The 26,685-nt window shown below is 51.8% G+C and overlaps 2 protein-coding genes and 3 non-coding genes across 10 annotated transcripts; 4 read left to right on the forward strand and 1 right to left on the reverse strand.

The window, feature by feature from the left end:
• Positions 1–1,484: 1,484 nt before the first annotated feature.
• On the reverse strand, positions 1,485–19,023 carry lrsam1 (leucine rich repeat and sterile alpha motif containing 1). Of its 5 annotated transcripts, XM_039776105.1 has the most exons (26): positions 18,852–18,936; positions 11,453–11,497; positions 11,043–11,214; positions 10,833–10,889; positions 10,704–10,748; positions 10,532–10,609; positions 10,370–10,438; positions 10,197–10,281; positions 10,001–10,122; positions 9,828–9,918; positions 9,622–9,752; positions 9,507–9,536; positions 9,308–9,430; positions 6,096–6,235; positions 5,953–5,997; positions 5,192–5,262; positions 5,005–5,104; positions 4,837–4,924; positions 4,556–4,630; positions 3,039–3,119; positions 2,696–2,791; positions 2,498–2,596; positions 2,292–2,423; positions 2,133–2,208; positions 1,916–2,049; positions 1,485–1,834 (listed from the first exon to the last, which is right to left on the reverse strand). In XM_039776105.1, exons 2-26 carry the CDS (start codon positions 11,476–11,478, stop codon positions 1,712–1,714), a joined length of 2,289 nt encoding a protein of 762 aa, XP_039632039.1. In that variant the 5' UTR covers positions 11,479–11,497; positions 18,852–18,936; the 3' UTR covers positions 1,485–1,711. The 5 variants fall into 5 exon arrangements, with proteins under 5 accessions (XP_039632039.1, XP_039632037.1, XP_039632036.1 ...); XM_039776103.1 differs by lacking the exon at positions 11,453–11,497 and having other exon boundaries at positions 9,308–9,424; positions 18,852–19,023; XM_039776102.1 differs by lacking the exon at positions 11,453–11,497 and having other exon boundaries at positions 18,852–19,023.
• Positions 16,987–26,003, forward strand: rpl12 (ribosomal protein L12). 2 transcript variants are annotated; one of them, XM_039776108.1, is made up of 7 exons: positions 16,987–17,158; positions 23,351–23,424; positions 24,788–24,886; positions 24,972–25,053; positions 25,319–25,405; positions 25,652–25,764; positions 25,975–26,003. In XM_039776108.1, exons 1-7 carry the CDS (start codon positions 17,122–17,124, stop codon positions 25,978–25,980), a joined length of 498 nt encoding a protein of 165 aa, XP_039632042.1. In that variant the 5' UTR covers positions 16,987–17,121; the 3' UTR covers positions 25,981–26,003. The 2 variants fall into 2 exon arrangements, with proteins under 2 accessions (XP_039632042.1, XP_039632041.1); XM_039776107.1 differs by lacking the exon at positions 16,987–17,158 and adding an exon at positions 19,322–19,484.
• Positions 24,484–24,611, forward strand: LOC120543447. The gene has a single exon (XR_005636346.1). It is a non-coding gene; the product is annotated as a small nucleolar RNA SNORA65 (small nucleolar RNA).
• On the forward strand, positions 25,117–25,244 carry LOC120543446. Its single transcript, XR_005636345.1, has one exon. It is a non-coding gene; the product is annotated as a small nucleolar RNA SNORA65 (small nucleolar RNA).
• On the forward strand, positions 25,456–25,582 carry LOC120543448. Its single transcript, XR_005636347.1, has one exon. It is a non-coding gene; the product is annotated as a small nucleolar RNA SNORA65 (small nucleolar RNA).
• Positions 26,004–26,685: the final 682 nt, after the last annotated feature.

Here is a 26,685-nt window from a genome sequence, read left to right on the forward strand (position 1 = left end):
TGGGTGGTCCGACCTGGGAAAGCCTCCAGCTGCCTTGATAAGTGGGCTAAGAAAATGGATGGACGTGGAGGTCCTGATCTCCAAGCAGAAAGAAACCCAGAAGGTCACTAGCAGAAGTTTGTATTTCAATGGTGACATTTCAAGTTCATGTGACAGACGCTGGCTTGTCACTGTCACCTCAGCTCATCCTGTCCGCCCTCGAGCTGTCACTTCACTTGGGGCCGACGGGAGGTGGGCTTAGACAGAGGCCCCATGTGGGTGGAGCCTCCACTGTCCACACCCAGCATTTCAGGGCGTGGCCACCTACCGTGTCTCCTCCTCCTCATCATCAAGGAGGGGGCGGGGGTCGCGTTTGACTGGTCAGCTGGAATTCAACAAGACGGGCTGGGGGGGCTACAGAGGGGCTGGTTGGGTGGAGTTTCCACAAGGCTATTTGATAAGGGGGGCTTGTGTTCGGACTGAGGGGGCAGCGGGGAGAAGAGGGCAAGGTGATGATGGTGGGGTCTGCAGTTGTCTTCAGGGTAAATGAAATCTGGGGGTCAGTGGAGGGGCACAGAATGGAGAATCGGAAAGCGACGCACTGGGGGTCTGAAACCTGAAAGTGCACATATGGCGGCCCACCTGGAGCGCCACACTCGGCTTTGGTCTCCAGTCCGCCATCGTCACCGTGACCCGAGCGCCCCGTTTGAGGGGACGACGTTTGTTTTTTTAATTCCTAGAAGTGCCGTTGTGTTTGATTTACGCGTCTTTTTTAGTCAGATCTCGATAAGGACAGCGAGTGACAAGCCAAGCAGAGGGGGCACAAATGTCACCTCAGGCCACCCGGGTGCTTATTGGTAAAGAGTCGTCTAAATGACCAGAAAAAACCAAAATGGTGACAACAATCATCAAAGGTCACCCCAGGCGCATTCCCACCGTCAACCCTCCAGGCCAGCAGCCCCTCAGCGCAGGTTTGGTGCCCAGGAATGTGACAAGAGGACGGTAAATGTCACAACAGGCTGGGCAGGGTGGTCACTTTTCCATCAAACATGGCAGACAGGGAGGTCACACCCAGGACCCCGGCATACAGCAAGTCTGACGGAGTCCTGGATTAAATGCGGGGGGACGGGAACAGAACTGATGTCCCCTCCTTGAGAAGGCGGCCTGCTAAGTGATGCCCCACGTGCCACCATTTTAGCACCGGAGACATCGCTGCCCATCCAGGGAGCCCCGGGGCCGAAGGTTACTCATCAGTGAATGTCTGCCAAGTGTTAAGTCTGTGCCCTGAAAACCAAAGCAGTACCAGCTCTGTAAGGAGGGGACAGGTGACAAAGTGACCCGCTGCTCGCCCTTCGACAAATAAAAAGAGAGAGAGAAGTGAAGGCCTCTGAATTCATGGAGTCCTTGGGGGGGCCCAGGCAGCCCATTAAAAAAAATTCCAGGCATGGGCAGCCCTCCCCCTTGGCACTGGTGCCCACTCTGACCGGCAAGCAGAAGGCCCAGTGTGAGGTTCAGCAGCAAAGCAGCTTTTATTTGTCCGCTCGAGGACTCGTGTCCGGGCGCTGGCACACGCATGCTGGCCCCCATCGCCCCGTTCATGCAGACGCGGACTCGGTGCCCCCCAGACACCATTAGACCTGAGCATCCAGTTTTAAGGCAGGGGGTGCCCCAGTCCAGACCATATAAAGTGCAGTGCATGTTCAGATGGAGGGGGCTGGACGGGCACCCCTGCTTACAGGCGGTAGATGCGGATGTGCTGGGCGATGTCACTACGGCACAGCGGGCAGCTTCGCAGCACCTCACTGCACGGCAGGCAGCAGCAGATGTGTCCACACGGGAGGAAGACAACCTGAGACTGAAAAGAGACAGCGGGCATGAGAGATCAAGAGGCCCGCTGACTGGCGCGATGCCATCTGCGGACACAGGGCCACCATACCTCGTTCTCCATGCACACCACACACTCCATGTGTTCGGCTTCTGTGTGCCGTTTGTCCTGGGCACTGGGAGGCGTCAGTGGGAGCGACGGGGCACTGGGTGCTGGAGTGGGGACTTCTTCAGGCTTGACGCGCTCTGACAGAGAGACAGATGGGCGAAATTGATGCCCCCAACTCTGGGTATACCTCCCCCCAGCTCCAGTATACACGCACACATACCTGCAAGTGGAGATGATGGAAGGGCACGTGCCCATGCCAGCAGGGAGTGCTGAACTCCTACCTCGACGATACCCAGCTAACAAGGGAAGGCAAAAAGAAAAAGTGTGAATAATGGTGACCAGCGGGTACCCGAGTGCCAGCCAAAGGAATGCCACGCACCTTAAGGAGGTCAGCAGGTGTCATGCCACGCAGGCTCTCCTGCGTCACTCTGTGGTGGGCCAGAATGGGCAAATACTGCTGAGCAGAAAGTTGGCGGAGCAAGTCGACCAACTCCTGGGGAAGGCCGGCCTCCTGCAGAGACAAGAGTGCCAGTTTAGCCTCGGGATTGTGCCCACCACCCACAGCCTCCCTCGGGCTGCAGTTACCTGGACCTGCAGGGACAGCGGCTTGGAGTCCAGCAGCCTCTGGTACTGAATCAGCCAGAAGTTCTCCTGGGCAGCTTCGCTCTTCAGCTGCATCTCCACCTGGACGGACAGACAGACAGACAGCGTTAGGCCCGCCAGCCCCTCAAAGGTGGGGTGGGACAGGACAGGACAGGACCTGGGGGGGGATCTGGGCCTTACCAGGATGTCCCGCAGCTCGCCCTCGCGCTGGTCTTTCTGTTTCAGCAGCTGCTGCAGCAGGTCACTCAGGGCGCGCCGCTGCTCCGACAGGACTTCCTGCGGGTCAGACACAGAGCCCGGTCACTTGCTGTGCCAAGTGTGCCACTTTGCTGCACTCTCCTCTACTCAGCATGGAGCAAATGTGGCAAATGACAATCTGCGGGGGGCAGTCGGGTCCCCCCGGCAGAGGCCAAGTGATGGGTGAAAATGAGGAGCTGAAGCAGCCAAACAAGCAAAAGAAAAAGTGATGCCACAAAATGGCGAGGGCACCCCGCTGCCCCCAGGCTGGCCCCTCAACACGTACCTGCAGGGTCTCCGCGTCCAGATCACGTCTCTTTACCTCCAGCCTTGTCAGCTGCATTAATTCCGACTCAATTAGTCTAATCTAAAAACATGAAAACACAGGCCATGAACGGCTGGAAGGGGCGGCGCGGAGAGCGCGGGCGCACGGGGGCTCATCACGGGCATGGCACTCGCTGCAGCCTGTCATCTGTGAGGCCCTCGGAGCCGCCAAATGGGGGCCTCTACTGCGTGTCACATTTGGCTCCTTGGGGACGAGGGCGTGCTCTGCAGGTGTGGCTCTCCAGACTGCCATTACATCTGCGTCACCAAGTGCATGGGTCTCAGGTGGCAGGTTATTTTGGGGCACTGCCGAGAATGGATGGCACTCATTACGTGTAGATCTCAGGTGACTGTGTGGCACATGTGACACGGAAACTTGGCACACAGGTGGCACGACATCAGCACCAATTCGAGTTCCAGAGTAGTTTGTGTTTTTATGCATTTCGTGGTAGTCTCCATTACACTGTAGGTGGCACAGCGGGCACTGCTGCTGCCTCACAGCTCCTGAACTCGAGTCCCGGCTCCTCAGATTTCTCCTGCCTTGCGCATGTTGTTGGCATGATGGGTAATTTTAAACTGCCTCGATGAGAGGGAGAGTGTGCCAGGCAATGGACTGGTGCCCAGATCTGGTAGGCGCCTGCTTTGTCGCTGACCCTGCAAGGACTGACTCAAGGCCTCAACTACCTTGAACTGGATTATGCCAATTCAGTTTACGTTCGTATGGCACCTGTCACTGAATGCCCTCCTGGGCAGCTACCCAAACGCTCATCACGTACGGCTGGTGGTCCGAGGGTAATGGGCACACCCCTGGGGTCAGCCCATCCTGGTATAAATAGAAAGAGGTGAAGTACTCTTGTGTGCCAGTCCAAGACGTGGCCACTCTGGTCACCCACGTATGCTGGTGTGGCTCCACGACTATTACAGCTCACTATTTTTGAGACTTGCTGCTCCTGGCACGCGTGTGACATTTTACAGATGGCGCTCTGGGCAGGACCATCCTGGCGCTCCAGTGGGGGCACATGACAGAATGCATGGGTCCCTGGTGACATGTCATATATGCTTCATGCAGAGATGGGGACGCCCGACGGAGCTCGTTAGGCAAATGGGGTCACACATGGGGCTCAAGAGTGGCAGATTAGAGTGCCATGCACCCCTATCTTCATGAACTGACATGCCAAGCCCTCTTTGGTGTTGTGCAATGCCAGTGTTTGTGCCCCACACCTCTGCCTACCCACACTGGAGCCCAGACTACAAAGCACAGATGAGTGGAATGGCCGGCTGCACAAAGTGCCACTAGTGAATAAAATAAAAAGTGCTGGTGCCAACGAAGCGCCACCTGTCGGTGCTTTGAATGAGAGATGGTGGATGAGTGATGGCTGGGAAGTTCATGTTACAGGATACAATAAAGCATGGAGTCAGGGTCCTTGTCCCCTTTTGTGAAGTGCCACGGTGCCATGTCCGCCCCGATTCGCCTCGTACCTGCCTCCTGATGTATCTGTGTGCCCCGTCTCGCTGAAGCTGCAGCGCTTCAAATGCCACCTTCTGCATTTCTGCCTGTGAAAAAGGAAAAGAGCAGATGGGTTACTCGGGTGGCACTGAGCATGGAGGGCTACGACATACAGGGTGACCTGCCAGGCTCAGCACAAGACGTCCTATAACTCTGCTGTCTGTCACAGAGGGTCCCAGCCACCGGGCGACATCAAACTGGCAGGCTAACACTGGCGAGAGATTTCAGGGCACACCAGGTGACGGCAGCGTACCTCCTGCAGGATGCGACTGATGGCTCGGCTTTGATCGAGGTGCTGCAGGGACAGCACGCGCTCAAAATTCTTGTCCAACTGCTCCATGCTGGAAAACAACAGTTAGAAATGTACCACCACAAAAGCCTCCATGCCACCTGGTAAGCTGCCCTCACCCATCTCGGTCACCTGGAGTAAGTCTCGGAGACGAGCCTCTGCCGACGGGACTCGCACGCCTCCTGGATGAGTTGGATGGAATAACTTTCAGACAGCATCTGCTGCATGGCCGCTGCAACGAGGGTAGACGGATGGCTTTATACCTTGGCACGAGAGTGCAAAATGCCCGCTTCCCCTGACAAAGACCTCAAAGACTCACCTGCCACCTCCTTTCTGCGCAGTGACTCGGCCTCCTCCTGCGTGATTGCCATCAACCTCTCAAGTCGCAACCTGCAGAGGAGGATTAGAGCACACGGAAAAGCTGGTCACCGTTCCTGGCACATGAACAAGCATGGCACTGTCCTCCTGGCACACTACCCAAGTGCACCTACTGTACATCACAGGCTGAACTCCGACTTCAACTGAGCTCAGCATCACCAGGGTCTGTAGCCAGAAATGATGACCAGCAAAGGAAAGTGCAAGGTACCAGCACACGTGAGGGTGATGCCAGCCTTGTTCATGTCTGGCAATCATTTTAAAAGCAGCTGCTTATTGTGGAGGCTATCATGGTGACAAAGGAAGGCACATGGTGCCCACTCAGGGATCATTTTAAACAGGTGGCCCAACATAAAAGAGCAAGTGCCCAAAGAAATAACTGGCATGAATAGCAGCTGCCAGCAAGTATGCCCAGGACAGAAGCAAAGGTGCTGCATCCAGAAAACAGACACTGCATGGCCTTGTTGGACTGTGTGTGTCATCTGGACTGCCAGTTCCAGTCTGGCACCATGTGATACAACCACCAGCTGAAGCCCACTGACCAGCTTTGGCTCAGTTCAGACCGCCTTACAGTGTGGTAGGAGAGGTGGGCAGACAGTGCCAATTAATGCCAGCACGTCACAAACTAAGACAAACCTGTCTGATCTCTACAGTAGGGCCATGAGTGGGGGGTTGTGGCATCAGGGTGCCCTGGCACACACTCACCTCTCATTTTCCAAGTCCTGAAAGAGCGGCGACTCTTCTTTCTGCCTGCCAACCAACACACAAAGTGATTAGCACACGAGACTCAGATGGCAGCACTCGCTGACATACGCACACAAGCCCACTTCCCTGCGCCAACGCCTCACCTCTGACCCTCCAGCAGCAGCAGCTCAATTCTCTCACTGATGCCCTCCTCTGCCAGTCTGAGCTGCTCCAGTAACCTCTGCCGCTCCACCTGCAGCGCCCTCTGCTGTTGTGACACTCCATCCTCCAGCCGCTGCTGTTCCTGACGGTCAACAAAAAGAAAGAAAACTCTTTATTAAAGATGTGCCAAGTGCCGCTAGGCCACCAAGGGTAGCTTGCCAGTGTGCCCCCTGCGGACTGGACCTCTTAGTAGTGCGAGGTTGACGTGATCTGGTGAGCCGTGATGGGTTTGCGTTCTGCAGGGCAGCTGCCCCCCGGTGTATAACAGGCCTGTCTGAGGTCATCGTGAGCAAACTGGCGGCAGGCACGAACAGAAAGGGGCGACACCTGGCACTGCCTGACCGAGCCAAGTCACTACAGTAGGTGATCTGGGTCAAGGATGAGCCGCACATGCGGTGTGTGATGGTCAAGCGATGAACCCCCGATTCACCAAAGTGGGGTACAAATTAAAAGGGGGCGGACTTCTAGGCAAGTGGCATGGCAGATGGCAGTTTCAGGGTGATGAACTAGTAGGGTGGACTTCAGCCTTCCAGGCCAATCATTTTAACACACAATAAAAGTCTCCATGATGGCATTCGTTGGCATCGTTTTCTCCCTGCCGAACTTGAACTGTCAACACAGCAGTCGGCCCGTGAAGGTGGGCACCATCGCATCGCTCCGATTCATTTTACGACGACGCCTGATGTGTGTAGCGCCTCCACGTGGCCAGGCAGACCCAGGCGTGCCTTACGGATGCAGATGTGAGCGGGTGCCAGGCGCTTACTGTCGAGGTCAGGGGTCCCCAACGCCGGTCCTGGGGGTCCCAGTGGCTGCAGGTTTTCTTAATGAGTGACCCGTTTGTGCTGCTCAATGACTTCTTTAAATTCAGTTTCATTGATTTGCTCTTCAAGCCTCGGACCCCTCAGTTGTTTCATTAAACTTAATTAGCAGCCCAATGATATAAAATGAGCCGAAGCAGGAGCAGCACACTGTGCCCATCATACGATACGGCAAAATGGACAACTGAGTGGCTCTGGCAACAAAACCTCGACATTTAGGGTCCAGGGCCAGGAGAAGGCGGGTGGGCAAACAAAACCCACCAATTATAGAAAATTGTGTTCTTAAAATTGGTAATCTGTGAATTAGAAAAGCATTACAAGCACACGAGACAAGCGGAGACTCTGTTTTACTAAGCGTTAAGAGGTAAGAGCTGGCATTAAAAAACGACTGCGTATGAGCCGGAGACCACCAGAAGGAGGATGACGGGCCCCTCATCAAACAGACAGGATGGACAGAGAGGGGGGTCCGACACCCCTCAGCTAGGAGTTATTGGTGGAATCTGTCAGGTCAGGGGTCCCCAACTCCGGTCCTGGGGGTCCCAGTGGCTGAGTGACCTGTTTGTGCTGCTACTTCAGTCAGTCATCATCCGACCCGCTGTATCCTAACACAGGGTCACGGGGTCTCACTTCTTTTGAATTCATTTTATTCGATTTGTTCTTGAAGACTCGGACCCCCTTCATCGTTTCATTAAACTTAATTAGCAGCCAAACAACACTGAGATACCAAACAGGAGCAACAGAACGTGACGGTAAAGAAAAGTGAGGGTCTCAGGACTGCTGATCTGCTCAGGACCCCAGAGCTCGTAGAAAAGAGAAAATCCACAACATCGGCCGTGTCTGCTGTGGCACAACGAGAGCAGCGACGAGCCACGGGATCAATGAACGACGAGACTCGGCGCCCGATGAAGCAGCTGGTAGGAGTCTGAGGCCCGGACTTGGGTGGTCTTCTGTTGGCCCCCTCACTTCACATTTCATTTCTGTTGGGTGCCATTTAAGGAACGAAGTGAAGCAACTCAGAGGAACGAGAAGTGAATGAGCAGCACAAACGGACCACCAATTCAGAGAAGGGCGAGAATGAAAACCTGCAGCCACTGGTGCCCTCCAGGACCGGAGTTCCCCGGGGACGCCTGGTCAAGGTGTTGCCGGGCATCATGGGAGGAGGCTGTGCCTGAGCAGGTGACGAGATACGCAGAGTCGCCCAAGTAATGCTGTAGACTTGTGGCACTGATTGGCAGAACTAAACTCTTAAATGTCAAAGCAGACCTCGGAGTCGAAACGGTGCCCTGACCCACAAAGAACACGCCAAGCAACTCACGAAAATGGGCCACCACGGTGCCGGCTAGCCCAGTTTATATAGCGAGTGGACGGCTGCCCGCAGTGCCAATGTAACGCACAGTCGGCCTCGCAGAAGAGGTGACGGGCTGGTGGATTACGTCCGGCGGCGGTGGCGGCTGCTGCGGCTCACAAAGACATTTAGCGGCCAAACGCTGCTGGGCTCAGGAAGCTCAGAGTGAAGTTCAAGGTTTTCAGATGCCACGTCCTAAAAGTGCTTCATTGGCGTAAGGAAAGTCTTTTTATTGTTGGTGTGGACCTTCGGCTTCTTCTGCCGTGTTACCTGAACTTTGTCTTGCACTTGGGATTTGTTCGTCTCTGGTTACCGACTCGAGCGGGACACATCGAGCAGCCTTTGTCTTAACCCAATTACTCCTGGCAGGGCACGTGCCACCTGGTCACCATAAACACCGCTCTATGGACCCGTCGCTGCACCCCAAACAGTCTCGACTCTACCTAACAGCAAACTTTAATCAATGCTCAGAAATGCCAGCACTGCCACTGCCACACAGCACTTTCAGCTCTAATCCCACTTCCTCCACCATCGATCCGTGGCTCCAAAAGGGCAGCAGAGCCAAGATGGTGGACACGGCCACAAACGGAGCATCTTTAGAAAATTCAAAAGGATTGTTTTCTCCAAATGATCTGTGACACAAAAGACAAAAAGGAGCTGCCTGAACACCAAGACAATGCCAAGCTGGCACCGCCCGCAAACAGAATCCAATGACAGGTCCGAACACACAGCGGCAGCACAGTGAAAGAGGCGAGAGCTCACCGATTCCAACGCGCTTTCACGATGACCCGCCGGGAACTGTGGGAGACCCTCCAGACTTACAGGGCAGAGGGCGGGTCCTCTCGGTGACTGGCAGGTGTCCCCGCCTCTTGGGGAGGAGCGACGTGCTTTTACAGCACGGCTCCTCCTCCTCCTCCTCCTCGTCTCCTTAAACATGCCATGTCGTTATCTGCGGAGTTTCGCCCCGTTCACAGGACGCCGTCATCCCTACCTGCTTGATGGACTCCAGCATGTCTTCTTTATGCGAGCTGCTCAGCAGAACGAGTTGCGCCTGCTCCCTCTGCTCTTCCCCCAGCCGTCGCTCAAATTCCAGTTTCTCCTGCGTCTTCTGCTCCTGTGGACAAAGCAGATCTGGGAAGCACAACGGAAAATGGGACGGGGTAGGACAGGTGGACAGACTGCACTCCTACCTTCTTCTTCTCGTAGGCCTGGAATTTGTTCTACAGGGAAAATGGAAGGGAAGGGTGGGGTCAGAGGTCACTCTAGAACACCTTCTGCTCAAAAAGCAGCTGAAGTGAAAGCTACCTGCCAACCAGCATCCACTTGGTCCTGAACTTGTCTGTTCCATCTGTCAATGTCCTCCTTTGGGTCCACCTCCTCGTTCTCTAACACAGGCAGCAGGTACTGGGACGGGGGGCAGTACTCGGTGCCCAGCTCTGGAACAGATGCCACGTCAGTCCTTCGTCCCACTGACCACCTCACATCAATCCACCACCACCACCTGCTCTCACCTGCACACAAGAACCGCTGAATGCTCTCAGTGCCACCAGAGCAGACGCCAGCCGGCGGGAAGGCCATGAGAGTCGCGTCCAAAGTCAAAGTCTGCAAAGGAGAACCAAGCGTCAAACAGCTGGCACTCCTGCCAGTCAGCCCGCCTGCCCATCCACAGAGAGGCACCTCTCACCTCCAAGGTCCGGATGTGGCCCAACTCCACGGGCAGCTCCCTCACTCCATTTTCACTGACGTCAAGACTGCGCAGGCTGCCCAGACGACCCAGAGCAGGCCTCAGCTGGCACAGGCAGTTTCCTGTAAGAGTGAGGAGGTGAAGGTCACGGCGCTGCACAACGCTCACCAGCTCGCACTCCCCGGAGGACCCTCACCTCGGACGTTAAGAGTCTGCAGTTGGCCGAGCTCCCCAATGGACTCCGGGAGGTTCTGCAGTCGATTCTTCTCGAGGTTCAGGATCTGCCAGGGCAAAGGACACGACAAGCTGCTCAACGGGAGGGCAGAAGAAAAGTGAGGACGCTGAAGGAACCGACAGGCAGGAACCAACCTGCAAAGAGCGCAGCTGTCCGATGTCATCTGGCAGCGACGTCAGGCTGTTTCCATGAACATCCAGGACCTGCAGGGAGAGGAGAAAGACACGGGTGACGGACAGAGGAGGAGGAGGAGGAGGAGGAGGCTACTCCACATCACCGGCAGGAGTGCGGCCCACCTTCAGCGTTGACAGATCTGTAATGCTGCAGTTCCGCGGCACTAAGCTTCTCAGCTGATTGTCGTGAACGATGAAGACCTGTGGGAAGAGGTGGAGACACAGCTGAGTGGAGGCACGCCGACATGGCCACTCCGCATACCCAGCGCCAATGCCACCCTCCACAGCAGCTCACCTTCTTCTGCAACACCTTACACGTGGAGAAAGCGCTGGCAGGAATCTGTAGGGCACAAAACGGAGCCACCGCCGGTCAGTTAGGACCCAATGGGTGGCCTTGCAAGAAAACCACCAGCTGCTTACTTACCTCTGTGAGCTCACAGGCAGAAATGTCCAAAATGTCGTCAGCACCCGCCTCCCTGGCCTGCAGACAAACCGAGTGAAATGAGATGACAATGTGCCACCCATGGAAACCACAATGCCACAGACTGATATCACAAGGAATGGCAGGGTGGCAGCACAGGGACCAGGAGCGAACTCCATCGCCCGCCCTCTTGCACCGACGCGCGTCACCCACCAGGCACAGCTGATATTCCAGCCTCTTCTTTGCATCCTCACTTGGCTTCTTCTTCCTGAAGAACAGCGGCATGTCCCAGTGCTGCACCCTGCCTGCCTGCCTGCCAGCCACTGCCAGTGGGTTGCATTCACCAGTAGAATATTCGTCACTTCCTTTGGGGTCTTCTCTCTGCCTGGGAAAAAAAAAAAACATGATGGGCATGCCGTGAGAAGTGGGGGTCCTGTATTAAGGGCCGGGGGGCACAGATGCTGTTTAACAGATGGGACGAGCTGCCCTCAGTGATTTAACTTGCAAATTCTTCACAAGTCGATGCCACTTCTCAAAGGCCTTTTGCAGTTGGTGAAAATGTCACCCGCCCACTTCTGGCTCATGGTGGCAACTCCATTGGCCCTGCAGTGTTCTCCGTTTACCTGCTGGTGTGTGTGCCCGAGTTCATCCGGGACAGTTCAGTTTATCTAAAACAGAAAAAGAAAAAACACACAAAGAAAGCAGAACAATAGGAAAAAAACACATCTCACTCAAGACATGACACGGGCGAGGCTTCACCCACGGCTGGCGCAGGGCACATGAAATGATGTTGGAAGAGGAAAGCCTTACTCTCAAACAGGCTGGCATTTTCTCCCCACTGCCCCGGTGTGAACGCACCACAAGTCTGCAGCAAATCAGTGGTCAGCGTGGTTACCAGATGTGCAGTTCAAGCTGTGCCACGCGGGCAAGTGCCCACATTGCTGTGTCTTGTCTATTTCAATTCTAAACCTGAAGGGCTGCTGTTTCCACTCAGGCACTTCATACCCAAGAGATTTTCCAGGGCAGCGGACGGCTCTCACTTTACTGAACGATTCATTCTTTACTGCCCTACCTGATATCACAAGGACATGATGCCAGTCAGGCACCCGGGATTGGCGTTACCTGAGCTTCTAGTGGTATAGCAGGTCTGCGGCTCAGCTTTTAAATAAATAATCGGCGGTGTGATAGTGTGGCTGGAGCGGTGCCCGGGCATTTTCACACTCAAGTGCACAGGTCACTCAGACGGCGCGGCTGTTTTAATCGAATCGGCGCCTCCGGATTACAGTTTTACTCGTGCAGACCACCAGGGAAAAAGGGGGGCGGATTGGCAAACATTTACTCGAGCCGATTAAAATGTAAAGATGTCAGTTTTAGTAAGTTCAAGTCCTGTGAGTATCTCGCGTTGTTATTCATGGAGATTCTCAAGTTCTATATTATCCGTGTATAGACCTCCTAAATACAACGCGTCTTTTTGAGGAATTCTCTGACTTAATGTCAATTTTAATTACTAACTGTGACACACTCTAATAGTTGGCGACTTTAATTTTCATATAGATAATCAGTGTGATCTAAAAGTAAAAGAATTTATGAACCTCCTGGGCTCTTTTGATTTGAGACGCTCGTAAATCAGCCTACACATAAAGCAGGTCACGTTAGACTTAGTGATTACTAAAGGACTGAAAGTTGATATAAAGCAGATCATTGATATTGGTCTATCAGACCATTAATATTTTAATATAGAAATAATGATAAAACACTCATGAGAAGCATATTGTTAAAAAACGCTTCTTTGACTTGGCAGCAGCTTTAAAACTTACAAACATTTTAAGCAATCAGTCCGTTTATAGTGCCAGCTATAATAGCGAGGATAATGTAAATAGTAAGGTGGAAAGATTTAATACTAAAGTGAGAGCTGCTGTTGACAGAGTCGCACCTGAAAAGACAGTTCAAAAATCTTCTAGCATTGTTATACCATGGAAGACCCAAAGAGTGTCTGATTTAAAGAGAACATGTCGTAGAGCTGAGCGTCAATGGAGGAAGACTAAACTACTATCCACTATGAAATATTAAAAGTCAAAATAACAGAATACAATAACACTGTCCGTCTTGAGAGGCGCTGCTATTTCTCTAAGATTATAAATAACAATGCTAGTAATCCCAGAGTCTTATTTTCTACAATTGATCGCCTACTAAACCAGGTAACTCAAAGGAATGCCTCCTAAGTGCTTCCAGTGAAACCTGTGAGGCTGTCGCTGTATTCTTCAATCAAAAAATTAATGATATTAGAAATAACATAGTATATCTCCTCCAACACTAAGGATCCTCCTAAACCCCAGTACTCCATTTATAAACAAATTAAACTCTTTCACTAGGATAGATTTACCTGATTTATAAAAATAATCTCAAACTAAAACCCTCCACCTGCGGCCTTGACCCAATACCAACAAGGTTTTTCAAAGAAGTATCAGGTGTGCTAATTGATAATGTTCTGACATAGTAAATTCGTCACTAGATACGGGGTCTTCCCAGACTGTCTTAAGACTGCTGTAGTTAAACCGCTAATCTTGACCCTCGGCTCTTGAAAATTTTAGACCCATCTCTAACCTGCCCTTCTTAAGTAAAGTTCTAGAGAAGGCAGTCATTATGCAGTTAAATGACCACCTCAAAAAACCTGCTATTCTTGATAAGTTTCAGAACAAATCACAGCACAGAAACTGCACTCGTTAAAGTAGTAAATGACTTGCAGGTAAATGCAGACAGAGGCCATTTATCTGTTCTCATCCTCTTAGATCTGAGTGCTGCATTTGACACCATTGATCACAACATTCTTAGAAATCACCTTAGTCAATGGGTGGGCCTCTGGCAGGGTCTTAAATTGGTTTGAATCCTACCTGACAGGGAGAAAATTTTTGTTAGTTGTGGTAATTACAACTCAAAGACACATGATATCCGATATGGTGTTCCACAAGGCTCTATCCTGGGTCCGCTGCTCTTCTCAATCTACATGCTTCCGTTAGGTCAGATTATCTCAGGGCACAACGTGAGCTACCACAGCTATGCTGATGACACACAGCTGTACTTATCAATAGCACCTGATGACCCCGATTCTCTTGATTCACTAACACAATGTCTGACTTGTATCTCAGAATGGATGAATAGTAACTTTCTCAAGTTAAATAAAGAGAAAACTGAAATCTTAGTGATCAGCAATAATGGATACAATGAGGCTATTAGAAATAAACTGGATACATTAGGATTAAAAGTCAAGACGGAGGTAAAAAGCTTAGGGGTGATTGTTGACTGTAATCTGAATTTTAAATCCATATTCATCAGATCACTAGGACAGCATTTTAAAGAAACATAACAGAAGTTAGACCTCTTATATCACTGAAAGATGCTGAGAAATGAGTTCACGCGTTTGTTTTCAGTCGACTAGATTACTGTAACGCACTCCTCTCAGGACTACCAAAAAAAGACATCAATCAGTGACAACGAGTGCAGAATGGAGCTGCTAGAATCCTAACTGGGAAAAGAAAATCTGAGCACATCACACCAGTCTGAGTGTCACTACACTGGTCACCTGTGTCATTCAGGACTGACTTTAAAATTCTGCTGATGGTTTATAAAGCCTTCAATAATCTGCTTTATTTTTCTACTCTTCATTATTTAAAGCACTTTGAGCTACTGTTGGTATGAAAATGTGCTCTAGAAATAAATGTTGTTGTTGTCCCCGATTGACGCTAATCGCCCCACCTGTGCCACGTGCCCATCACAAATGGGAGAAGCGCGAGTGTCGGGGTAAGAAAAGAGAAACCGAAAGAAAAGAACTCAGGATAAGGAAGAAGGCAGGAGGTGAAGGAGCCCATGAGTGTGCGAGTGAGAGCAGGACCACCGTATTAGCGACAGGCAGCTGGGGCGAGAGACCCTCAGTAGAGCGACTGGCCGACACTCAGGGGCAGAAACAGGTGGTCACTCCTGCTGAGCGCTTAGGGGGGACAGGAAGCGGCTGGGAGGTGAAAGCCCCAGTGGCGCTGGGGAACCCGAGCCTCGGTCTGGTGGAGTCCTGTGGAATCGGGGGTCCGAAAGGCTACCACACTAGAAGGTGGGGCGACTCCCCTGGTGCGGGGTCCGGGTGGAAGCCATCAGCTGAAGAAGGCGCCGGGTTTTGATTTTAAAGGACTGCTTCCTGCCCCTGTTCTTAACCTCCACCTTGGACCACCTGTGTTTAGTGGATTACTAGGGGGCTTCACCCCCTGTCCTGCCTGCACTACACACCAGCATCATCACGTCTGTGTCGCTCGCAAACCACAAATCTCTTCATTATGAGGAAACACCCTGCGGGCGACACGAATCAGACAATCGACACGCCTCGCCTTACGATGTCTCCACACTTCTGTCAGGTCAGCTCTCTCCACAGATTTGCTCTCTTTTCGCTGTTCTGTTATTTCACCGACTAATAATTTCTGTTTGTTTGCGCTCATGCGATCTTTACTGTCAGTTTTTTGAGACTTTCGAATTTTCGTCCTTCCATTATCTCTAACCTGCTCTCGTGTGTAAGGCGCCAACGTGTTTGAATTGTTTATGACTTTTTACTTTGTCTTCTACTCTTTGTCTTTTATTTCCAGCCCTGCTTGGTCAAATCTCTTGGCACAAAGTCTCACCTCGCAGGACGTGAAGGTGTCTCTCTGAGGAAGTCTCGTCTCGTCGCGTCGCGTCTCGCCTCCCAAGATGTTGTTATTGTAATTCATTGACTTTTGATTGCACTGCACGATTTACTTATTTATTTGAACACTTGGGGTTTGTTTTGCTCATTTGCACCTTCCTCTCGCTTCGTCTGGTTGTCCAACGGTGTTGGGTTCGAGAGGCTCCCTGAAAGAGAAGTGGGAGCAGAACCCGCACCGTCACACGTCTGAATTGTGAATTTCTCCTTGGGATTAATAAAGTATCTGTCTATCTATCTTCTACATCTCGCTGGGCCGTGCCGCCAGGTGTGCCAGCTAACTGGACCGTTTCTGATTGGTTTCTTCGTGGTGCCAGGGGGTGAGCTTTGTAAGCCTTCAGTCTGCATACCACAGTGCATTTTAGGGATGACCACTAGGAAGGCCCAGCCAGTCCCGGCCTTGGGCTTGGGTCCGGACAGATATCCAAAGGGTACAAAGGTACAGCGGGCAGGGGACTTGCAGGTCACAGTCAGTAGAAGAATGAGGGGCTCTCAAATAATCAAAGAGCTCAACTAACTGACAAAAAGGAAAACAATAAGGAATAGAAAAGAAAGAGAAAGTGACGTGTTGGGTGGTCAACAAGCGGGCGCAGACTCTTTTGTGCACAATGTCTTTTTAAAGCCGCCTACACAAAATGAATTGTGACTTTACTGTCATACAATACAACACAGTTTATTTTTTGTGCAGCCCAAAATCACACAGGAAGTGCCGCAATGGGCTTTAACAGGCCCTGCCTCTTGACAGCCCCCCTGCCTCTTGACAGCCCCCCAGCCGCGACCCTCTGAAAAGTCATGAGAAGTTAAGCAAAATGAAACCTTTTATTGGCGAACTAGAAAGATTACGACATGCGAGCTTTGGGGGCAACTCAGGCCCCTTCTCCAGGCAGAGATGTAATCACATCAGAGGTGTGTGGCAGGCCAAGTCTCAAACGGTTCCAAGCGCGCCCACTAGAGGGGGTAGCCAGCCAGACCCCAGCTAGACAGAAGGGCAATCGCAGCACCTTCAGAAAACTCAAAGGACTGTTTTCTCCAAATGACCTGTGACACAAAAGACAAAAAGGAGCTGCCCAAACACCAAGACAACGCCAAGCTGGCACAGTCGGCAAACAGAATCCAATGATGAGGTCAAAACATCGACCGATTCCAACGCGCTTTCACGATGACCCGCCGGGAACTGTGGGAGACCCTCCAGACTTATAGGGCGGGTCCTCTCGGTGACAAGGAGGGGAAAAATCACACATATTTTCAAATTTACTCATTAAATAAATGCAACTGCCACGGTGTTTTGGTAGAAAAAATATATGTCCACCAATAATTAAAACGATTCCACCTTATCCCTATCTATCCACTATGGCGGCTTCACTACCACAACTCTCTTAAACTCGGAACTAATCTCTGGAATCTCGCGATAGTTTCCACTACTATATAAACCAATTCACGCCATTTGCTGACCCCTTTCTTTTTGCTCAGCTTCGCGGTGAAGGTGCAGCAGTAATTCGGTCGTCCCGAACTCGGGTTCATCCGACACCATCACCAAGCTACGCTGAACAGAACCTCTAAGAACACAAAGCCATGCCTCCAAAGTTCAACCCAACTGAAATAAAAGTCGGTATGTTTGAGCGGAAGTCAGGCCATCGTCAAACAAATGATGAGGTCAAAACATCGACCGATTCCAACGCGCTTTCACGATGACCCGCCGGGAACTGTGGGAGACCCTCCAGACTTATAGGGCGGGTCCTCTCGGTGATTGGCAGGTGTCCCCGCCTCTTGGGGAAGAGCGACCTGCCTTTACAGCGTCCAAGGGACCAGAAGGGCGCAGCGCGGGTCCTCTGCGTATTCTTGAACTGGCAATCAATCTCATGTGATGCCATCAGCCCGGCATCTGAGGAGTTTTAGGCAGAGCCTTTCATATTTTCAAAGAGCCTTAAACTGATACGAACAGACACCTCTGCACATGGGCAACAAACCCCCCCAGTGACGAGAAGGAAACTTCCAGAGATGTGTGTGTTGGTGCATCTGCAAACCTGGCAGTGAGAAACGGGGGGGCAGAAGGTGAATGTTAGACCTCGCCTGACCTTGACCAGAGTAAAAAGGGCTGCCAGCTGACCAGTGTGAGGTAGAAGCTGCCCCTTTTACTGCCACGTCTTCTTAGATCAGATAGGAATGGTGAGCTTTGCTGGGCTGAATGGTCTGCTCTTGTCAGAACTCCAGTAGTGTTCAAAAAGACACTGCAGAGACTGGGAAAAGAAAAACACAACACAGAGTGGTGCGAGCGACCCTTAAAATCTGAAGGCTCTTTAATACACAGTCATTCGTCATATAACTGATTTTATCATCCAAAGCTGGATTAAGACCCCCACAGGCCTTAAACAGAGGGGATCATACCTGTAACAACGCAGTGCCCGGACATCATGTCATTCAATCTGCTGTGGTATTTCTCACCCTTAAGTTTGGCAAACACCCCGACACCCCCTTGGTCATCTTAGCACGTGGATAATCAATCATTTCATCGCGAAGGTGGGGGTCAACCCTGGCCATTTCAGCCAGTAGGTTAGTAAAAAGACCCCTTGGCGCGCACCCAGAATGCCCTGACGGTAGCCCCCTAGCCGTTCAGTGAGTGGAGTGACGTGCTAGTGGGGTCACTAAGCCCCCTGCTGTCTCCCGTGAACAGTCCTCTGAAATGCTTGCTGGCTTGTGCTAAACAAAGAGCGGCACTTCGTCAGTGGAAATGCACTGTAAAGCTGCAACCTGAGGGTCAGAGAGACACAAGCGTGCCACCACATACTGGCACAAAGTCAATGACAGCACTGTCGGGTTTTTTTTTTTTCCTATTCTAGAATTATAAAGGCAGTCTGGCAAATCTGTCGCTGGTCAGACACGACGAGTGTGACATGCGAATGAGATGAGATGTCGTTCTGAAGGCGCTCTAGCAGGTCGAGTCTGGCAGGACCACATTCCACGGTTTCAGGTAACACTCCATGTCTACTGCTAAATCCCACGTAGCGTTCTGGGAACAGAAACAATCGGCAAGTCGATCAAGCAGCTGAACCCGCGCAGTGCAGTGGATCTGCCGGACCCGCAGCACTCAGGAAAGGCGGCTGGCGCAGCCTTGGTCTCCCTGGCACCTGCCCACGCGCCCACCAACAAGTGCTGTCCCTCCCTCCACAAACAAAGGCATCCGCCCACCACCGGACGCCTCCCTTTACCGAGTGACCAGGCTGAACCGACCTGCTCCAAACACCGGAAAGTCGCTCCCCGCGTGAAGGAACAAATCATTTTTGTTTAGTTGCAGAAAAACTTACCAAGGAAATAAATACAAAAGAGACTCCCGCCGCGAGGTCAGGTCAGGTCCAGCGGTAATCCGTAGTGCCGTAGCGAAGATGAAGAAGAGGAGGAGGAGGAGGAGGGCGGAAGACGCGCCAGTCGCTGCTGCTGCTGCTACTGCTTTCTGTTTACCAGCAAAGGCACATCTCACCATAGAGTCCCGACTTAGCCTAGAGTGGCGAATTGGCGCCAGGGCTCTATAGCGCGGACCATACGCCAGGTGACAAGGAGGGGAAAAATCACACATATTTTCAAATTTACTCATTAAATAAATGCAACTGCCACGGTGTTTTGGTAGAAAAAATATATGTCCACCAATAATTAAAACGATTCCACCTTATCCCTATCCACTATGGCGGCTTCACTACCTCAACTCTCTTAAACTCGGAACTAATCTCTGGAATCTCGCGATAGTTTCCACTGCTATATAAACCAATTCACGCCATTTGCTGACCCCTTTCTTTTTGCTCAGCTTCGCGGTGAAGGTGCAGCAGTAATTCGGTCGTCCCGAACTCGGGTTCATCCGACACCATCACCAAGCTACGCTGAACAGAACCTCTAAGAACACAAAGCCATGCCTCCAAAGTTCGACCCAACTGAAATAAAAGTCGGTATGTTTGAGTGGAAGTCAGGCCATCGTCAAACAAACGGCGTGTGCGACGAGCGGGTTGTCGTCTCTACGATTTGTTTGGCGATGTAAGGTTAGTTTGGGAGGGATTCGTGTTTCGGAGTGGTTCTACTTCACGGGATTCAAGTCTTGATAATCGTGTCGTCTTCGCAGCGGTTACCGACCACGTGGGCGCCTGTGGCCTTTTTGTTAGGCCTCGCGATCCTGCCGGGCCCTTTAGAGCGCATTTCGGAGATCTTTAGACGGAGGCGGTTTAATTAACTCCTCTAATCGGGACCGAGGCCGGACGGGCGCCTTCCAATGACGAGTGCAGCTGGGGTGGCGATGCGTGCTGGCATCATATCTCGAGTCGTTGGCGCCTCCGAGGAGTGTGCGGAAAGTTGTTGAATCTCGCGGTTGAGTCGTATCTGTGGTGAACGTTACGGGATATGGAGAGCGCCGTCAGTAGATGGGAGTGAGCCTTAGTGGCTTAAATTAGTAGCCAAGATTTAGACGAATGGAGTCAATCCGCCGAAGGTGTGACTCGAGGGTCTTCACGAGAGCAGAAAGAATAAAAAATGACCAAATCTGACTTGTGGTGTTAAGACGTCGGGAAGTTAAACAGGATGTTGATGTGAAGTCGTCGAATTAAAACTTTTATATGGTGCCTTTCTGTGGTTGGTGACCCGTAAACGTTTTCCGAGCCCGTCAGTTCTCGGTGGCACAGTTGGAGGAAACGCCACGCGGCCACCGTGCTTCTAGCTGCACGGTTGTGTCCACCACAGGTCACTTCTCATAGTGCGGTTAGAAGTGTGGGTTGAGATGCCCAAGTTTTGTTGGGCAAATAACCTTGATTCAGAAAAGGGTGCAGCATGCGCTTAGTGCGTGCCTCGTTACGTGTGTTGGCACGGAGCAGATCTAAAACAACAAATATAGATGTGAAAGAGGTGCTGCCAATGGAGTGTGGCATTTTGTGAGTGGGCATAGCTTTATTTTGTAAGTTCCGGTCTGTTGGGATCAGACGTTTCAAGTCCTAGGAGTTCAATTTTTTTCAGTCTGCTAGCAAGAAAGGGCAGCAGCGTTGAAGTAGAATTGGACAGAATCAAAGTGATGGGAGTGCAGAGCAGTTTTAAAGATCGTGTTCAGTTTTAGTTCAGACTTGGCTTGTCTCTCCAGCCAAGAGTAGCTGAGTTTTTGTTTCAAGTGGTGGCACTGCCAGTCTTCAGTTTTCAGTATGGAAATATAATAGTTGCAGGATATGAAAATTCAATTCAGGTAGGCTTCAGATAATTTGTATTATAGGGTTGGTTTTGTGCCCATCCTAAGGAGGGTGAATGTTGTGTTGATTTTAAAGGTTACAGTTTACACCTTCGTGGACTTTAAACTTTTACTTCTGGGACACAATGACAATTTCCCTAGCATTAAACCATTCTGTAGAGTACACCATTTAAAATGAACAAGTCCTCCAGTGGTGACAGGGTGACATTTGCCAAGGCTCTGACCAACTGCATTTTACATTTCACACGGTGCTTCACTGCAGGTGATGAGACTCTGAGGGTCTTTATCAACTGTTGGAGACCACTTGACTGCTCACACATCTCGATGGACTCCGTTCGTCAGGATTCTCGGTCAGCGTAGCCTTTGACGCGTCTCGTGTGGGCTCACTTTATTTTCACAAGCAGTTGCAGGTCACATTGCTAGCACCTGTCCAGCGGGACGAAGCGTGGAAGAGCAGATTGGCACTTGTTGGCTGCTGCACTTCCTCTCTGTGACCTGAATTTGGCTTTTCTACCCGAGTGGACGCAGATTTGACTTTGGTGTGAATACCAAGAGACTCGGGTCACTCGAAAGTCCTTGAGTTGGTTTAAACCGCTTCAGGTTAAGACTTGGTAACGAGAGTCTGTACGATGGAGAGTGACAGAAATGGTTACATTTTTACAGGGATGCGTTTTCAGCCTGTCCACCATCTTCATGTACTCAAGTTGTGACGCAGCTCTAATGGTAAAGCCCTGAATCCTGTTGGGTCTCGTAGTCCTCAGTTCAGCTCAAGAGTGCGGTGTAGCCGAGTGGGCCGCCTTACTTGTATTGGATGGCAAGTCTTTGCACTGCGATGACCGTTTTTATTTTGAACTGAATAATCACAGGTTATGGTTCAGTCAGAAGTCAGTCTGGAAAGAGTAATGAATAAAAAATGACAAACGTGGTCAAGTAGCCCTTCACACAGGTGATTATCTTGACCGCACGACTCGCCGTGATGTTTTATTCCTGCACACGGATGACGTTTTGTTTTTTTAGGGAGATGCGGCTGCTGTCGTGTCTGGTATCCGATTCAGTTCTGATCACCCAGTCGGGTTTCGTGCTGTGAGGTTTGCGTCGTTTTTGCACGTCGCGTGACGCGTCTCTCCTTTTAACAGTCGCACAGATACTTGCATGTTTGTCTTTTTCCAAAGTCCTTACAAAGCTAGTGGGGCCGTCCCACCATAATTGACTCCTATTGTGTATCCAGATAGCCCCCCCCCCTTTAACAGAAGCACATGTCATGGCAGACAGTGATGAGCCTTTCCGTGCTGGCACAGCATATTCAGAAAGTGAGCCCTGCCACTAAAATGAAGATAACTGAAGAGCGCCAGCAGGAAAAGAACAATGTGGGCATCCACACTTAGACCTTCCCTGCATCGCGATGTACACATGGCACAGACGTGGAGCTGGCTGAGTTTAAACGCCAAGACTACGTCAAAATGCCATGGACTCTGATGCACAGAAGGTAGTGTGAACTTGGCCTCTGTTGGGTAGCAATTGTACATGTGCCAGTTCAGAGAGACTGCCCACCTCATGTACGATCTGGGCTAGTAGCGGCTTCACTGTGGCATCTGAAGGGCAGATTTGATTGAAACGTGCGCTTTGTTGGTGTTGGAAGAGCCAAGTAGGTGAATGGTGTGCCAGTCAGCAGTTGGTATTTGATGAGCACTTTATTGGTGCCACTTAAATTGTGCACTTCATACAGCGAATGAGATTTGGGGCAGCCATAAATATACAAACCAAGTAGGGGAAAATGGCAAGGACACTCGCTGGACTGAAGGAGACACTCTGGGCAAACGTGCTGAAGGGGGCTCTGCGCGCGCACACACACACCCACCATGGAGCCTGACGGAGTGGGTCCATCTTGACCTGCTGTATGCTGGTGACGCCACTGTCACGGTAGGCGGGGCTTTATAAGCTGCCATCGCATTCATCCTAATGTTGCATAAAGAGGTTGGCGCGACTTCATTTTCTGTTAGTGTTGGGCCCCCGTATTCTCAGTGCGGGGGCGGGAACGAGTGCCAGTAAAACTCAGCTGGGCCTCGGTGGCCTTATGATAGTCAGTCCTGCTTTCAGACTGGCATGAGCAGGAGAGGCGCTGATAGATCCACTTGGCTCACCCAGTGACTTGAGTGGCCAGCGCTGAACTGGTGACCTCGAGGCTTCACATTCTGGTGTGTCCAGGAGATGGCGCTGTACAACGTCAGTTGGCACAGTGGCCTCATTAGGCGTTGGCACCGCTGCATTGTTGAGCCCTCACTGCAGGCCTCTGTTCAGGTGTGCGTCTCAGCCATTCTGCACCTCATCACGAGTGACGTCATTTAATAATCAAGGTGGGCCGAAGTCTGTTACGGTCCAAAGCCAGCCGGTGTCAGCCAGCAACCTGTCTGTGCCACACTAGGGAGATACGCCAGGGCTGGAATCATAAAGTGAGGTGTGGCACCCTTATCGGGTCTGTGCAGGTGCCTGCCATGGGCTATTGCTGTGGGTCGCCCCCTTTGGTGCAGGGTCTCTGGTTTGCCAGCCCCTGACATCGGTGGTGTCATTAATCGTCTCGTCTTTGTCTTGCAGTGTACCTCAGGTGTACAGGAGGAGAAGTCGGTGCCACCTCTGCTCTGGCCCCCAAGATCGGCCCTCTGGGTCTGGTAAGTGTTTTCTTTTTGTATCGCGTCTTAAGCTCCTTTAGATGTGTTAACATGGTGGGCTTGTGCTGTTGGGGTCTGTTTTTAATATTGAGATTAGGTGGAGGAGAGGGAAACCAACTGAAGCCAGCAGAATCCCTGAAGAAGTGAAACCTCTGGGGGTCCATGTTCAGTTGAGACTCCATCGTAGTCCAGGAGACCTCCTTCAGCGGGCTGCGGGACCCCTGCACTATGACTCTGGGCTGTAGGAAACCCCCCTGGGGGGTACAGCAGTGGCACCATGTGCCATCGCAGAATACTGAGAGGAGGGCAGGGCAGTGCAGAATTCCTGTAGTTCTTACTGGCAAGCGGGTGCAATAAGCTCAGCCAATCCGCCGCTCTAATCGGGGTCAGCTGACTCGAGTCGTGAGCCTTCAGCTGAGACCATGGCAGGCTGGTCAGGTGGCAGCTTGGGGTCCGGGAGTTGAATTCAACTTCAGCGGGTGGTTGCATGTTGAGGTGGGTGACCAGGACTCCGGCACTGGGTTGCTGTGCTCCGAGTCGGAGTGACCAGGCACTGCTGGGGTCCGATGCCGCCCCCCGTTAGTAGCATTTTGACTTTCCCAGTCGTTGTCCATTCACCCTTAAGTCTCAGATGTGATGAAGACCACTGTGTTTATGCGGGGGTATAGTGGGCTGTCATCTGAGTAGTGCCACTTGTGCTTTCTGTTGACCTCACTGAGGGGCAGTGGGAAAGGTGTGGCGCTGTGCCCTGTGGGATGTCAGATCTAAGGTGCCCAAGGGCCTGCTGTTGTCCAGTGGGGTTAAACCTAACAGGGTGGCATGTCCTCCATCAGAAGGTAATTTGTGACCCGCTTTAGTGCCATCTGCATCCTGTGACCAGCTGGTGAGCCTAAAGCTCTACAGCAGTAGGCCTCCAGTTCGTGGGCTTGGACATTTGTGATGTAACTGGTGGTCTGACAACTGGCACTTAACATCAGGAGGCCATTCTCGACTGGCACAGTTCCTAATGGCCTCGATGATCTCTGTCCTTAATGCCAAGCCAGGGTCGGTAGTCAGCCTCCTGCCACTGTGCCTGTCTGAACTGGTGACTCGCACGATCCAGTGGTGGCTGAGAGAAACGCCAGCCTAAGGAAGCAGGGTGAGCCTCTCCACGTAGGTCACTCTGTGCCAACAGGTCTGGGACACATTTATTTTTATAGCACATTTTCATACAAAGTGTATCTCAAAGTGCTTTACATAATGAAAAGTCAACGCATGCAGGACCTCGTGGGTAGCGGTGCCCACTTGGCATACCTCTGTCAAAGCTGCTGTGTGGGAGTGCCAGCCGCGGCCCTAATAGAGTTGTTGTATTCTTGTCTTCAAGTCCCCCAAGAAAGTCGGAGATGACATCGCCAAGGCCACTGGTGACTGGAAAGGCCTGCGAATCACCGTGAAGCTCACCATCCAGAACAGACAGGCTCAGGTGAGGGCATCTCCACAGACCGTGGGCACCAGCGTGGGGCGCGTGGCCGTCTCCGTCCCTGATGCCTTTCTGCTTTTTCTGTTAGATAGAAGTTGTGCCCTCTGCCTCGGCCCTGATCATCAAGGCCCTGAAAGAGCCCCCTCGTGACAGAAAGAAGGTCAAGAACAGTAAGTGGCCATCAGGGGGTTTAAGGCAGGGGTGCCTCATTATAAATGTTGGGGTCTCAGCTGCCCGCCACTGTACCTGTCTGTGCCCGTGACTTGTACATTCCAGTGGTGGCTGAGAGAAACACCAGCTCTAGGAAGCAGAGTGAGCCTTCCTCCATAGGTCACTCTGTGCCAACAGGCCTGGGACAAGCCGCTCGCTCGTGGTGTGGCGTGACATGGCGTGGAGGTGCCCACGGCTCACGAGTGTTCTGTTTTACTTCTGCAGTTAAGCACAGTGGGAGCATCACCTTTGATGAAGTTGTGAGCATCGCCCGTCAGATGAGGCCTCGATCGATTGCCAGGGAGCTCTCTGGTAAGTGAAATGCTTGTGGCGCGACAGTGCCAGGCTTGGACATGCAGCCACCCGCCACTGTGCCGGCCTTAGCTCGTGGCCTGTATACTCCAGTGGTGGCTGACATTAACTCCTTCCCAAGGAAGCAGGGTGGCCCTGACCAGTGGGCAACTCTGCGCCGAAGGGCTCGGAACAGGAGCTGTGCTGGGTGGAGCCCACCCTGCCCAAGTGGGGGTGCCACCCGCTGAACGCTCGTCTGTCTTTCAGGTACAATTAAGGAGATACTTGGCACGGCCCAGTCGGTGGGCTGCATGATTGATGGCCATCCCCCTCATGATGTCATTGATGACATTAACAGTGGCAAAATGGAGTGCCCAACGGTAAGTAGTGGGTGATGCCCGGTGTAAAGTACAGTTGGGTGTGTTATGTGGATTTGGTATGCATGTTTTGATGAATTTTAATGTTGTGGGCAAATGATGCCAAAGAAAATTGGCAGATTACTACATAGGTGGAAATAAAGTACATTGGGTGGGCATGATGCCAGCCATTAGAGGGACTAACGTGCCTTTCTCTCTCTCTCTCTTTCTCAGGAGTGATCAGGCTACAAGTTAAAAATAAAGAACATTAAAAACCAAACCAGAGTCGGTGCCCCGTCTGTCTGTCTGTCTCCTGGTGGCCATCAGTGCCACCTCAGCTGCCCTGCACTTTAAAGCTGTAGCTTTGTTGTAAATGGTGGTGCCTTTAGCTTGCCTGCTCACTGGCAGGCCTTCATCTACAAACAAGGTGGTCTCCAAGTCCACCCAGCACCTTGAACCTCTGAAGATGGAGACCTCGTGGTGGTTCGGGGGGTTGCCCTGATTATGTCCTGCTCTGAGGCTCATTCTAGCGTCACAGTCTGCGTGTTCACCCCTTGTGCCGGAGGAGTGGGGGGCCGTGGTGCGGCCTATTGGTGGGCACGAAACCCTGCAGTCCGCTCCATTGCCTTCCCTTGAAGGAGTGTAGGTGGTCCCTCTACCTGCTGTGGTGTTGGCTGGGGGTTCTGACACTGGCACCTGAAAAGCTGCATGCTGGTATGGGCTGGGGGGTCCTTGGCCTTTGGTGCCACCTCACATTTAGCAGCAGGGTTGTGTGCCTTTGGTGGTCTCTGAGGGCCCCTGAGGCAATTTGGCTTCTGCCATCACTGAAGCAGGTTGGCAGTGCCCAGTAAACTAAACACACAGAATAAATTTGTAGGGGGAGGGGGGCTTAACAACAATAAAAAGAGGAAGAGTTGAAGTTTTTTTTTTTATTTTCCTGATGGT

The sequence above is a fragment of the Polypterus senegalus genome, chromosome 13, assembly GCF_016835505.1.
Source record: "Polypterus senegalus isolate Bchr_013 chromosome 13, ASM1683550v1, whole genome shotgun sequence".
NCBI lineage: Eukaryota > Metazoa > Chordata > Cladistia > Polypteriformes > Polypteridae > Polypterus > Polypterus senegalus.